The sequence below is a fragment of the Parus major genome, chromosome 11 (genome assembly GCF_001522545.3).
Source record: "Parus major isolate Abel chromosome 11, Parus_major1.1, whole genome shotgun sequence".
Taxonomy (NCBI): Eukaryota; Metazoa; Chordata; class Aves; order Passeriformes; family Paridae; genus Parus; species Parus major.
In genome coordinates this window covers 6303493-6318088 of record NC_031780.1, presented here as the reverse complement: position 1 = coordinate 6318088, position 14596 = coordinate 6303493, and the positions used below count along the sequence as shown (strand labels likewise).

At 47.1% G+C, this 14596-nt stretch overlaps 1 protein-coding gene across 3 annotated transcripts; it reads left to right on the top strand.

The window, feature by feature from the left end:
- The first annotated feature begins 2208 nt into the window (after positions 1-2208).
- On the top strand, positions 2209-14442 carry DRC7 (dynein regulatory complex subunit 7). Of its 3 annotated transcripts, none has more exons than XM_033517228.1 (16): positions 2209-2580; positions 2982-3156; positions 3990-4115; positions 5248-5442; positions 5781-5924; positions 6244-6462; positions 6967-7077; positions 7875-7947; positions 8043-8171; positions 9010-9138; positions 9579-9805; positions 10684-10899; positions 12013-12123; positions 13225-13326; positions 14012-14164; positions 14266-14442. In XM_033517228.1, exons 1-15 carry the CDS (start codon positions 2447-2449, stop codon positions 14123-14125), a joined length of 2205 nt encoding a protein of 734 aa, XP_033373119.1. In that variant the 5' UTR covers positions 2209-2446; the 3' UTR covers positions 14126-14164; positions 14266-14442. The 3 variants fall into 3 exon arrangements, with proteins under 3 accessions (XP_033373119.1, XP_033373118.1, XP_033373120.1); XM_033517227.1 differs by having other exon boundaries at positions 2210-2580; positions 7872-7947; XM_033517229.1 differs by having other exon boundaries at positions 2494-2580; positions 3091-3156; positions 7872-7947.
- The last annotated feature ends 154 nt before the right edge of the window (positions 14443-14596 follow it).

Sequence of the window (14596 nt, the reverse complement as noted above, 5' to 3'; positions counted from 1 at the left end):
ACTGTCCCGGAGCAGCTGTGACCGCCAGGCTGCTGGACAAGAAGAGTTCATTCCCCGTCTGCTCCTCGCCCACCGCAGCAATCCTGAGAGATCCCACCACTTCATTCTCCTCCCGCTTACCATGGCCAGGCCGCTGTCCGCTCCTCCATCCACCGCTGCCCCGGCTCCTTCCCCTCACGGGTGGGTCGGCACACCCGGGGCTGCTCCGTGCCTCCCTCTGTGTGCCTTATATCGCCTCCGGCAGCTCATCCCTCTCCCCCACGCAAACACACGCTCCTTTGGGATTGCACAAGAGCCCGCTTAGCGTCCCTCGGAGGCCGGGAGGGAAGGACTCTGCCAGCCCATCCTCCGGCACACGCGGCCGCTCCGATGAGCCGACAGCTCGTGGATGCTGACCCAATTCGCAGCCCTGATAGGGTCCCAAACAGGGAGTATCAGCAAAACCCTCCCGAATCTGGGGTCCGTGCATCCAGCTGCTTTTGTGGGACCTGTTTTTGATGCAGCAATAACAACAGATACCACAGCAGCACACGCAAAGGCCAGATAACTTTGGGTCCTGAGTACACGCAGTTTTGGAAGCACAACATATATTTGCCTTATCTGGTTTTTTTATTGACTTCTGGCATTTAAGAACTGCTGAGAAATACTGGTGAGAGATGGAGGGTTCTACTCTACTTTGTTTCATAGAATATCCAGATGTGAAATGCACCTGCAAGGACTGAGTCCAATTCCCAGCCCTTGCACAGGACCACCCCAGCAGTCCCACCCTGCACCTCTCAGAGCATTGTCCAAATGTTCTTTGAATTCTGGCAAGCTTTGGGCCCCCTGTGAACAAATGTTCCCTGGGGAGCCTGTTCCAGTCCCCAGACACCCTTTTGGGGAAGAACCTTTTCCTAACATCCAACCTAAAACCCTGCCCTCTGCCCTCAATACAGGTTCATGCCATTTGAGCAAGAGGAACCATATGCAAACTGCATTAATCACTCAAAATTATACTTCTTGATATATTTTGACTGCAGTCTGTGCATCCTCAGAGTTTTAATTGCTACGGTTCCCTTAACAGAATGCCTAATGTGAACATCCGTTCATCAATCCATATTTTTTCTTAACCACAACAACAAACCAGAAAAAAAAAGGGTTTCATGTCTGACCCTGCTTACAGTCTAATGAACTGCCAATCAAAGATAAAAAGGGAAAAAAAGGAAAATATAAAAAGGAAAATGAAAAAGAGAAAGGAAAGGAAAAAGAAAAAGGAAAAGAAAAAGGAAATGGTAAAGGAGAAGAAGAAGAAGAAAATAAAAATAAAAATAAAAATAAAAATAAAAATAAAAATAAAAATAAAAATAAAAATAAAAATAAAAAGAAAAAGAAAAAGAAAAAGAAAAAGAAAAAGAAAAAGAAAAAGAAAAAGAAGTAAGAAAAGACAAAGAACAAAAAGAAAAAGAGAACAAGGTGTCTTGCCATCCCTTGGTGCCAGTTTTTGGGTATGTGCCTGCAACAAAGGACGGCTGGAGGTGGTTTTTTTAGAGAGCCGAACTGATGAGGCTCGGAGCAGGTCTAGGAGGGCGGCGGCTCAGCCGTGGTGGCGGGCAGGGGCTGGCACTGTCCCCTCCTTTGCCGCCCGTGGCTCCCAGCGGCCCCGGGGCACGGTGCCGGCGGCCGGGCCGGGAGAGGCGGCGGTGCCGGGGCTGGGGCAGCGCAGGGGGTGCGCGGGGGTCCCGAGGAGCCTCCGGGCCCGCGGGCTGTGGGGGGAGGTCTGGGGGCACCCCGGGGGAGCCCCGGCTGGGCGGGGGGAGCCGCAGGCCCGTGTGCCGGCAGCCGCGGCGGTGGCGTTGCCACGGTGAGCGCTCCGGAGCCGGGCCGGGAGCGGCCGCGCTGCCCTTGGAGCCGTGGGTGAGGGGCGGCCGGGCGGGGCAGGGCCGGGAGCGGAGCGGGGAGCCCGGCAAGGGCCGCGGCTCCCTGTGCCCGCTGTGCGCCCCGCTCGGGGTCAGCCTGACCGCGGGGCCGGCACACAAACACCGCCCGTGATACGCGGGGCGCTGCCCTTGGGGCTGCCGGCTCCGCACCGCGCCCCGCTCCCTCCAAGGCCCCTGCGCGGCCGCGGGCTGTGGCCGGGGCCCAGCGGATTGATGGAGCTGCTGCCCCGCCAGCAGCACCCCAGGCAGGAGGGAGGACACGGGGCACTCAGCCTCAATGTGGGGATGTGCTTTGCCCTACCGAGCCAGGCTCTGCCTGCTCTGCCATGCTTAGGGTGTCCAGGAACATGGAGCCACTTCTTTACCAAACCCAGCCCAAACACAATGCTCTCCCTTTACTCTCTTGGTTCTGGCTGCTTCAGTCATGCTCATGTACCAAACCACTGTGGCCACCATGTGAGTGTTTCTCTGTTCCTGGGTCCCACCCCTGAATTCACCCTAGTGTGTGCATTCCTGTAGTGCCAAGCAGAATGGAGGCCCTGGAGGAGACAGAGGAAGTGGAGAAAACACCAGAAGATGAGATCTCTTCAAATATCAGTGATTTCCTTGATGACCCGGAGACAGATGCAGCTGAGAAGAAAGCCTCTGTCTCAAATGATGAACCGTAAGTCTCTGCCCAGGACTGGGATGAGCAGAGATGTTCCCTTTGGGTCCCCACAGGGTGATTGCACACGTGTGGATGGCACTTGTATTGTGTTGGGAGTGAGCAAATTTCTTGTGCCTGACGAGTTTGTCCAAGAGTGTGTATGTGCAAGCAAGACAAGGTAACTCATCTGATTGTACATCCCTTCACCACTGCATAAAGATCCCCCAGGACTCTGGGTATATGTCAGTTTGCCATTGCTCCAGAGATGTTTGGCTATGTCAAAATCATATCCTAGGATATGGGTCCCATTTTTTACCTGTGAAACAGGGAAGTCCTACTATGTTTTGATATCGGGTTATCTTGCCTCTATTGCTCCTGGCTTATTGCTTGTGTCTCTCTGCCTCCCCCTGCCATGTAAGTGATTTTGACTGGAGCTCCATTGACACATCCCTCTTACCATCTTCGTACAAGACAAATTCCCAGCAGGAAAAGGAACTGCTGCAGCTCGCTGACCATTTCTTCCAGCAGTACTCTCACCTGTGCCCTGACCGCAAGCCGCTCTTCATCTACCCGGTCAATGAGTGTGGTGTGCAGGTATGGGGTGCTGTGGGGCTGGGCCACAGCACAGGGAGCACTTGGTTTCCACAGTGCCAAATGCTGTGAAAGAACAGCAGCCCCTCCTGCCCTCCCTCCTGGCTAAAGGGAACCTGCTGGCTGAGCCCACAGCCCCTGAGCAGGCACACAGAACCCTGGCTTTCCAAATCCAGGAGCCATATAAATGTTGGTGTTGTCATGTGGGCTGCAGAGTGATGCTTAGGAAATGGGAGAGACCACAGAAACATAAAGGGAAGGAAAAGAAACACATGAAATAGGTAAGGCTCAGGCTCAGACACAGATAGGGAGTATGGATCCAGAGTTAGGTCTTACTCTGCACTTCACAGAACTTACAGGGAAGGAGTAAATGTGGAGCTTTGTGGTCTGGTTTTGTTTTCTCTGGGCCCAAGCTGCACAACTGTTGTTTAATTCTGGACCTGATATTCCTCCCTGGCACCTGGAATTGCTACTTTGTACCAACTTTCCCCAAAATTTGCTGTATCATTAACATGCAAGGTAAATAAAAATGCTAGAGGATGTAAGAGCCAGAAAAGGCACTAGCTATTTGACTTGCTTGAAAATTAAGAGAACTGGCTCACATCTTGGATGTGTCTGAGATGAGGTTGAAGTTTCAGCCACAGGCAAGCAGACAGCCTCCCAACCCCATGAAATTTTCATCTTGGAACTGGAGAGAAGGGATATTGATGCTGTTGATATGCTGTAGAAAGATCCTGAATTTGATCTGCAACATCCAGGGGTGGTCTGAGGATGACTTTGGACAGGAGACTTCCAAGGGCCTGTTGGCTAACCAAACTCCTTGTGTTGCCCTTCAGAAGTTTGTGAGCACAACAGTGAGGCCAACCCTGCTGCCTTTCCCAGACATGTACTACTGGTCAGGCTGTGCCAGCTTTGTCTGTGACTACCTCATCATGGAGCCCCTCAAGTGCCCACTCACACCGGTAAGAAAGGGGCTGCAGCCCCAGCAGAGACATAACAGAGGTGACACAAGGGCCTTTCAGGGGGACACAGTGGGGAAGTTCCAGTGGCTGGGATCACAAAGGTCTTTGACACTTTCACCATCCCTTCACTCTTTAGGCCACCCCCTGATTTTCTCAGACCCTGTGCATTCTCTTGGACCCACAGTCCCAGTGCATGTTCAGTGTGGTAACTTTTAAGTAATTGAGCACCATTTCTTCAAGACCAGACCTTGCTTTCAGGCAGCCCAGATGAGCAGCTGGAGCACTGTGAGAGGAAATGGCTGACAAGCTTCCCCTCCTAGAACCAAGACATCTTGGAACCCTGTCAATCCTAGGGGATGATACTTGACCTCAGTGACTGGTTCTTAGGGACTTCTAGACATTTCTATTCTCATATTTTGGGATGTTTTGGGATGGCTGAAGGGAGATTTCTAGGTTAGCAAAAAGAGATGATGCCAGAGCTGGAGCAAATTCTTGATGAGAATCAGCTAAGAGAAGACACTCCTTGCTAGCAAGGACTGCAGAGTGACCTAAACAATCTATGCCAGCCACAGGCTGTCCCAAGAGTCCCAGTGTCTCAAGAGGAGCTCTGGCACCTTGTAACCACACAGAAGGTATCTCCATTTAGCAGATGGAGACTGCCTTGATCACCTTAGGTGATGTCTGAGAAGTGAGTTGGAGTAGAACCTCTCTGTATGCAGTTTGTGTGTACTTATACTTTTTATTGCTCACCAGTGAGGGCCAGAAGGAAATATGTTTCCTCCTGTGAACTATAATTTAGCTTATGGGTATTTTCCTTGGAAGGACTGTAGACAGAATAGCAGGAGATAGAGGGGAATCCCATTCCAGGATTGTGATTAGTGTTAGGTTTTCAGCAGTTTGATAAGTTTGTGATGTCCGTCCCTTCCTGTGGTTAAATTTGTCACCAGTTTCCCCAGATCACTTTGGAGGGGAGTTTTAGAGTCTGTGGCTTTTAAAGGAATGTTATATAACAGATTCCCTAAGGGTGCAGAGCCCAGGGATGTGGGCAATGCCTCTCTGCCCTGCTCTCTGCCTGGTGTGTGTTTCAGCTCCACAAGACAAGCACTGTGAACATGTATCTCTCTCTTTCAAGCCCAGTTCACTCTATTCCCCAACCACCATTCTGAAATACCAGCGAGGGAACTGCTTTGACTTCACTGTGCTGCTGTGTTCCCTGCTGATCGGGGCTGGCTATGATGCCTACTGTGTACATGGATATGCCACCCTCGAGATGTGCTCCCTGGACCAGACTCAGGAGCTGTGCCCACTGCTCAGGAAGCCCCCGGAGGTGAGACCTGCAGTGAGTGGGCAGGGAGGAGCCCAGCACACATACTCAGCTGTGTTCATGGACAGTTCATGTCCAGTGAGCTCCAGAGCTGAGCTAGGGGGAACAGCTTCAGGTTCACACTGGGTTTCAGTCTGTACCAGGGACCTCACCAAAGGAATCTTTTGAGTGACTTTCTACAGTTCCTTACAAGGTCTTTTTTGGCTCCACTGAATTTTTGCTCACCAGGTGCAATATTGCAAACAGCCAAATGCTGGGCACTGGGAGGTACCTGTAAGCTATATATTTACTTCCTTCTTTTGATCTCCAGTGGGTTTCACAGTAATACCCTGCTTTTGCAGGTACCAGAAGAGGAGGATCCCAACAAGTATAGAATTAAGTACCCTTTAGAACCGCAGAGTAAGTTTTTGCTTCAGCAGCAGGCCAAGAAGGAGGAAGAAACTGAATCTGCAGAAAAGGAGGAAAGTGAAGAGGAGGTGCTCATGGTGAGTTAGCAAGGTTCACCTTCCTGTGAGCTCCAGGAAGAAGAGCTGAGACACAGGTAATGGGTGGCTAAAGAGAGGAGCTCACACCCTCTGTGAAGTATGACACGACCTTGATCATGGCCATGAGCACTTGGCCTCCAGGAACACAGTGTGTGCCAGCACATTAACATGTGCTGGGTATGCACTACCTCACTCTTAAAGAGCATTAAGTCCCTGGAGTTCTTTAGAAGTGGGCAGAGGAAAAGATAAGATTGTCCTTGGGTTGGATTAAAGTGTCAATAAAACAGCAATAATTGTTGCTCTATCCTCTGTGCCACAGGAGGTGGGAAAGCCCAAGCGAGACCCTTTGCATGGCTTACGGGTACATGCCTGGGTTCTGGTTCTGTCTGGGAAGAGGAAGGTTCCCGAGACCTTCTTCATCAACCCCTTCACGGGGAATCACCACAGCACTATGGATGAGTGCTTCCTTGGGATTGAGAGCATCTGGAACCACAGGAACTACTGGGTGAACCTGCAGGACTGCCGGAAAGGCTGCAAGGTAGGAAGCCCTTGGTACCCTGGGCACGTGAGGGACAGCTGGGCTAACCTGAGTCCTGAGGAAGTCCAGGATCACATCTTACTCACAGCAGGTAAGATCTTGATTAGGCTCTTCCTTACACACCTCAGCTACTCCCCAGCAGATGCAAAGTCTGGGAGGTGAGGGTCTGAGTTAGATCAGCTTGCCCTGGGGAAGGAGGCAGAAGCATTTCCAGCCACTTCCTCTCATCTGAGGATGAGGCACCACAAGGAAGGGGTCCTGCAACCTCTAGGCAACCCCTATCTAGGCAACTGTCTCTAGGCACAGAGACTGTCTTTGGGGCTCCACCAGCCAGCCAAGGGTTTAGGAGCTCCCCTCACTGAGGTCCAGATCTCTAGAGTTCTTAAAGTCTCTGACACCCAGGCAGGTCCAGAGCACCGCAGACATCTTGATGCAGTGGTCAAGTTTAGTGTCAGGCCTTTGACAATGCCCTTTAGTAAAAAGAGTTTTTCCTGTATGCCCTAGGATCTCAGCTTTGATTTGAGTGATTCTTTCTGCTGGGAAATTATGTTTTCAGAGAGCAATGAGCCCTCACAGTTGCCCACAGAGTCACCTAAGGAGGACATGGATGAGATGGTGAGTGACCCAAGAGAAGCTCTTGAGCAGTGGGGACCCTGTATGGAGCCCATGTGTCCATAAGCCCATGAATGTCTGCCTGCCTGCTGCCCTCTCCAGGTCAGATCCCTTCTACTCTGGCCAGGTTTAGATTCCTTCTCAGTCTAGAAGAGTTCTGGTGCTTTCTGAAGCAGGACTCCAAGTGGTACTTCAGGTGTCATAAGTGGCTAGGGATCTCTGTAAGCCTCCAGTGCATTGGCCTTTGGGATGAAATCATTTTTAAAAATGCAGAATGAGAATTTTATGGACATTCTTTCTATGGTGGTCACCTTCCCTTCCTGGATGCAAGGTAGACCTGCCAACCAAATGCAGAAATAATATGTGACCTCTAATATACAAAACATTCCACATACTAGAAGCAAAAAATGCCCTACTGGAAGAAGACAGCATGATAAAACAGGCATTGCACCCGCAAAACCGGACGGAGGAATGCAAATAATAATTCCCTCTTTCTATCTCCTCTTCTCAGCCTGTGCCCATAACCAGGGAGCAAGGAGTCCTCCAGGGTCTACATAAAATAATCTGATCATTTTGGTGATTGCCACATCCATTCCCTGCCAGCATGAGCAGTAGCCAGGAGAAGATAATTTCATCAGGCTTGAGTAGGGATGTGCTGTCATAGCTGTACCATGGTGCTCCCCAGAGCAGAGCCTTGCAAGAGCTGAGCTCTGATCACTGTGGTTCACCAGGACCAAAATGCCTCCTGGCACAGTAAGAGACACTGCCAAAACCACAAATCTCTGCTTCTGTTTCAGCAGGAAAAGGTGGAAATAGACATGAGCTTTGAGATGCCACTATCATGGGTAGCCCGAATTAGGGTGTCTTGCACAGGTAGGTATTCTTCCTTTGCCTTTTGCTTGCCCCCAGCTGACCTTTCAGTGGATTTGGGACATTGGTTTGTCTGACATCTCTCTTGCCCACTGCAGAATATGAGAATCCCTTTTCCCAGGGGAAGAAGGTGATCCTGTATGATAAAGCAAAACTGGAGAAATGGGCGGCGTATGCGAATAGAGACGGGCTGGTGGAACGCCTCACTGTCTACGCAGACACAGACCGTAAGAGGGATGAATGAACACCCTCCACACACTAAGAAAACAGCCTGGGGCATGCTGATGGAAAGGGGGAGGTGATCCCCTTTCTGCCAGAGTCTCTCTTGTGCTTTCTCATTTTCCTTTCACCTTTGTGGAGGAGTTATTTACCATATCCTCAAACTCTTCATCATACTTAGTCTGTTGAGCCCCTGAACTTCCCAGCATTGCTAGAGGTTTTCACAAGAGTTTCAATCTGTTTTGTACACCAGTGAAACTGTTCAGTGTCACAGGTCAGCTGCTTGGATTTTCAGTCTTCAGAGAAATGGAAGGCTGGTTCAATTTGATCCAATAGTGTCACTATCCTCATTTCCTCACTGGTGTCAAAAGGGGCCATAGAAAGGGGCAGCTACAGCCTGAGGATATCTCTGTACTTGAAAACATTATTTTTTAACAGCTGGTCCAAGAAACCATGCAGATTCCTAACTGGACATACAGTGTCCTGCCCTCAGCCTTCTTGGATAGTGTGATGCTCCAATCTCCTGATACCATCATTAAGTATTTAGAATGGAATTTCTCTTGCCTAGTCCTTCGCTGTGTCATGTTCTACTCCTGAGCTCATTACTGTAGTTCTGGTTGAAGGAGAGGAATAGATCCTCTTAGGGTATAATTCATCTACTCAAATGTAGATTAGGATTCACATACAAAATTCCCCTGTGCACAGGGGCAGTTCCAGTGGCCATACCATGTTCACTGAGGCTGTATCAGGAGCACAGGGTGCTGGCACAGACATGGAGAGCTCATCAGAATTTTGCCATCTCCAAAAGAGTGACCTAAGGTTGCAAAATGACTTGTCTCCTGCCAGGTACTGAAGAACTGGAGGTGAAGGAATGGTTCAAACACCGAAAAGACCTGTTGTATATGAGAGAAGTGAACAAACAAACACAGCTGATCACAGACCATTTCAGTCCAGGACACCCCCTCCTTCTTAAAGGTATTCCAGCTCATCTGGGCAGCCACTGCAGCTGATGGGATTTCACATGACTCCCTTCTAGCAGTGGCAAAAGCCCAAAGCTGAAAGGCAGGGGGGTCAGGATACTTGTGGGATAAATTGTGTAGATAAATAAGATGATCTCCAATGAAGAGTAGAAATTGGGTTGGTGGCTTGCAGTCCTGGGCAGTGCTCCTCCACCTATGTATCTTTCTTTATCATGTGTATCAGGGTGATAGATTTCTACTTTTATCAGTAGAATTGACAGAAGCTGAAACTTTCTCTTTAGGATTATGTTTGTTCTTTCAATGTTGTGCAGCAGGGGATAAGTCTTGTATCAGATTTGTTGCTAAAGCTGAAGAAAATGAGACCTCCCCTGGACATGCTACACATTGAGTGTATTACAGTTGCTAACTCTGAAAACTTGTGTGATTTGTCCTTAGCTCACTCCTACACGTCACTGGAACCTGAGACTGGGCACACAGTGGAGTTTTACCACACGGCACGAGTTGATGGCCTCTGCAAACGTTTTGAAAATGCTACTGAGATGACAGAGTACTTTGTGGGGCGGGAGGACTTCCTGCACATGCGGCACATAGAGTTTGGCGAAAGAGACAAGAAAACGGAAAAGGCTGGCATTGCAGCTGATGCTAACCCCCGGCCTATAGTGGTATGGCCAAGGCAGGAACAGAAAGATATGTGTCACTGTGATATTTAAACTATGCAAAACATACTGCCTGGGGCTTCAGTTCATTTTCAGTGGGCATGGCTGAGGCAAAACTCCAGAAGAGACTTCCAAGCGTTGTTCAGCTGCTGTGTCTCACAGTTGCTTGACAGAGAGCTACAGTGTGACCAGTTGTCAGGAACTGCATTGAGCAGCTAGAATTAAACTAGGAAAGTAAGGCTTGGAAATCATGTGTCAAGAGGAAATGTAAAAAAATTCGGACTATGATTTTAAAACAAAATTTTCACAAGATTAAAAACTAGGAAAATTATTTTGTGTGCTGAGCCCAAACTATTATCATTTCAGGTTCCTGATGAATTGTCCCATCACTCTGATTTGTTACGGGCAGGTAATCTTCCTCTTGTCAGGTCTGGTTTGCAGAACAGGAGGAGGAAATCTGACATCTGGCAGTATGTATGGCTCAGACACTTCACTTGCCAAGACAGAGCCATGCAATGGCCTGTCTTTGGAGCAGCACTGAACATGCTACCTTTTCTTCCTCTCTGTTGGGAAATGTGGGAAACTTTGCTTTTCTCCAAAATACCTTCCTTCCTGCAGTTCCCTCAGGCAGGGATGCATCCCAAACTAACTTGTAGCTTGGAAAGCATACTCTGCTCCACAAATAGGACACTTCTGTATTGCTTTAAGCAGCTATGTGGTTGGGTTTTTTAAGACATAGGCAAGAACAGTTGGACCATTGGCCAAGAGATGCAAGTCAAGGCAGAAGAGCCCAATTTTTACCTTGGGGTTTTACCCAAATCTGTAAATTTGCCAGTTTTGTGTTGTCTAAGTTGTTTCTGTATCTTTTTTTCACTCTCCATTAGCAAATCAAGGAGTATTTCCACAGAAATCCAGAAAAGCCTGCTGATGAAGATATAGAAGAACGTATCTTTATGGTCATAGATGATATCATCCAGCTGACATATCACCTTGAGCTTCATGACACCATTGCCTCAAAGGTGGTTTTCTGCAGAGTAATAGGGAGGGAGAAGAGAGAAGATGAAATCTTCCTGAGCAGAGAAAACACTGTCAAATACCAGGTATGAAGACCACAAGACACAAAGGTCAGTGTTAGTGAAAGAGCCAGAAGTGTGGCATACTTCATGCTACCCCTCTACTCCACCTGCACACCTCCAGGCTGACAATACCAGCAGCCCAGGAGATGGGCTGCCATGCTGGGAGTGACTGGGAGTGCAGGACATAATGTGACATGACAGGTCTGCTCTAGCCATGCCTGAGATCATCTTCTCAGATTTGGTCATCAGGCAGACTCCACATCCCCTGGGATCCTGCAAAATGCAGGTTCAGCAGCTGCTGGGCTCAGTTCTGCAGATTGATGGCAGGGAAGCTGAAATTTCCTCTGTTGTTCCCTCTTCAAGAACAGAGCAGCAAAGGCAGACACTTGTGTTCTGGTTCTGTTTCTGTCACGGACTTTGTGGGTCCTATCATTCCTTAAATCTCCCAATGTTTACTCTGCAGAACAAGATGAGGCTTAATACATAGCAGATGGATAGATGGATAGATAGATAGATAGATAGATAGATAGATAGATAGATAGATAGATAGATAGATAGATAGGCTTAAATAAAAGATATTCCAGAAGAAGTGGTGTGCTGCCATTAAGCCAAATAATCTCATCAAGGGTGAGGGATCACCCCATTAACAGCATCAGTGTGAGTCTGTAACCAGAGGCAGAAGCCTGTCAGTAAATTCTGCAGTCATGCTGCACAATTACACTTAAGAAAACCAAACAGAGATTACAAATAGGGATTTTTTTTAATATTACATTGTTTTTTTTTAATTTTCTGTTTCCCACTGGGGAGAATACACAGAACACCATTGCTGGAATCCCATTTTTTCATCTCTATTGCTATACATTCCTATTCATCTCATTTCATTCCAACTATAAAACAGCAGCATCAGCAAAGTGCAAGATGTGCCATCTGGCCGGCATTATGGATGGATTCCAAATAAAAATGAAGTCTGATAAACCCATGCTGACCATGGTTTTGATGTTTCAATGATGGAAATTAATGTTGCTTTATTGACTGTAGCAGGATTATGCCAGTTTCTGCCAGCAGAGTACCTGATCCTGTGAGAGATCAGAACACCTAGAAAGTGCTGCTGTTTTTCACTGACTTTTCTGCTTCCAGCCGTGGTCCTCAGAGAAACACAAGAACATGCTCCATCTGTACAACTTGCTGTGGGAGCTGAGAGCAGAACAGAAGGAGCTGAAGCAACAAGTCCGGGACTCTGAAGCAGAGGTAACAGGGAGGTGTCCACAGTGACAGAGCTGATCAGGTGTAGAAATAGTTTCAGCTGACTGGTTGCCAAAGCCTCCTCAGCATAAACTGTGATAAAAGTAAGACAAAGCTGTCCTCCATGCTGAATTATTATGCTTGTCTACTCAGGCATTGTTCAGTGAAGATGTAGCTGTAATATATTCATGGAGAGTCACACACTTTCCTGCTCCTGCCCTTAGTCTTCCTTCCCTGTGAGGAAATGTTTCAGAGAGCAAATGACAATATATGAATTGGGGCATCTGGAAGCCTACCTGGCATTTGCCCAGGAATGAGGCCAAAAATAAAGGATATTGTATGTAATGCTATATCTCAGTGCTAGGCATTTCCAGGAAACCCTATCCAAAATATTGAAGTGACTTGTTGGTGAGCAGCTGTAGGGAAATACTTCATAAAACACTTTGCTTGTACTGCTAATCACACTGACTGGTGTAACAGATCCATATTCTTTGCAATTACCTCATGATAGATATAATCATTCTGGCAGATAGAGGCACAGCTATTGGATTTCTTTTAATGTTTTTTTGAGGAAGAAAAATCCCTGAAGGACCTGCAGAGGGAATGCTCAACTATATTAGCCCAGAATATTAGCAATAATTAAGTAGAACTTTGCAAAAATCACGTTTTTTCCTCAGAAATTTGAAGCTAATTCACTGTGACCTCATGAACTACTTTTCCAATTTTCTTAGTCTTGATGTATCAACAGACAAAACACTCCCATTGCTTGTGCTGCATATCCTATATAAGACAAAGAATAAGCCAAAGCTATCAGTGCAATTTCTAAAGTAGTGCCAAAACTATGACTCCAGAAAACTTTCTCATCATTTAATATCAGTAATTGCATTCAAGAATTTCATACACAGTAGCAATCTAAAATTAAATCTACTATCAGCTTGACCTATCAGCAGGACATGGACATATTTGTAGTATATTTAACCTTATTTTACAATTCTTGTGTGCAGCATCTGCTCTGTTAGCAGGTCAAGCATGTAAGTACAGTCATTTTGTGGGAAAGCTGAGGGATTTCTGATCTTCAGATAACTTGGAATTCTGATTTTTTGGAAGATGTTAAATATTCTGATGGTCCGTGAGGGTGAAGAAGCTAGTATTAAATTGACAGTTCCAATGTCCAACATTGCAAAGAGAGGACAACGCTGTGAAGCCATGGTAGGTGAACTTCATTAATGCATTCAATACATGTACTCAAAGAAATCCAGAATCAGCTTTTTCTCTATCAGGAATTATCTCTGAAGAGCTTTTAATATCATTAAAATATATTGGGACAAATCACAGTGTGGTGTAAGTCAGCACAGTTTCAGCTGCCCTCCCAGGGAAATATAACATGGTCATGCTATGGTCACCTTCCAACTTTCTGGAAAAACATCACCAAGAAAGATTACTGTGTTATGTTGTTTAGTTAATAAAGAAAACAATTAAGAATGATTAGTTGATAATAGGGATTATGGGGGAAGTATTTTAAAAGAGCCATAAATATGCCTTTATTTTTTTTATTTTTTTTATTTGTAATTAGCTTGTGAGATCAAAGAACAAAATAGCTCCAGGGTGAAATTTAATCCTTATCTCAATCACAGATGATTTGGTTCTCCAGGGCTTCTTGATTCTACTGAGGCAACACATTTGGATTTGCTGCCTCTTCCTGCTCCACATTTTGATTCCCCTTGTTTTCTTCTTGAGACCTCATCTTAAACTTTTTGCCCCCCTCAAAAATAAATCAGCTCTAATTTGTGGTGTCCTTCATCTCAACTCAGTGAATTCTGAGTTGTGCTTTTGTGTGCCTTTGCTCCTCACTTTCCTGTATTTCCCTGACTTCTGGTTGCTTTTTCCCTCACAGGTGCTGGAAGAGGAACAGAAGAGCTCCCACAGCTCTTTGGAGAACAAGAGTCAGCGCATCGGAGGGGAGGATGAATCCCTCGCCCATCACACTGCAACCAACTCCACGTTGTAGAGACCACAGAGACTAGGATTCACTGCCTGAGCAGCGAAGGTTTACATGCCAGCCCCCCAGGAATATCAAAGCCCCTCTGTAAAATACTTTAATCCATGTCCCACTGCAGTTTCCCTCTGATATCTCCCTTCTTGTTCTAGGGAAAGGCAGTCGGCGCAATAGAAAAAGACGTTCTCCTGAAGAGATGCTGCTCAGGAATCCTCACCCAGCCGGACACCTCTGGCATGACTGATTTCTTCATTCCTTTTCTGGAGCTGCCTGCAGTAAATCTTTCATTATCAGATTTGTGGAGATTTTAATGAATTTGCACCATCCTGCACCTTTTCCTTTACCCTGTTTTGTTCTAAGGCTGATCTGCAGTTACATCAATTCTCTTGTGAAACTCCATCATGTTTGAGACTCGAGTCTGAGTGGGACCTGAGCCCTAAGGTCTGTTTCAGAAGTGGAGACAAGCCATGCACCATCTTTCAG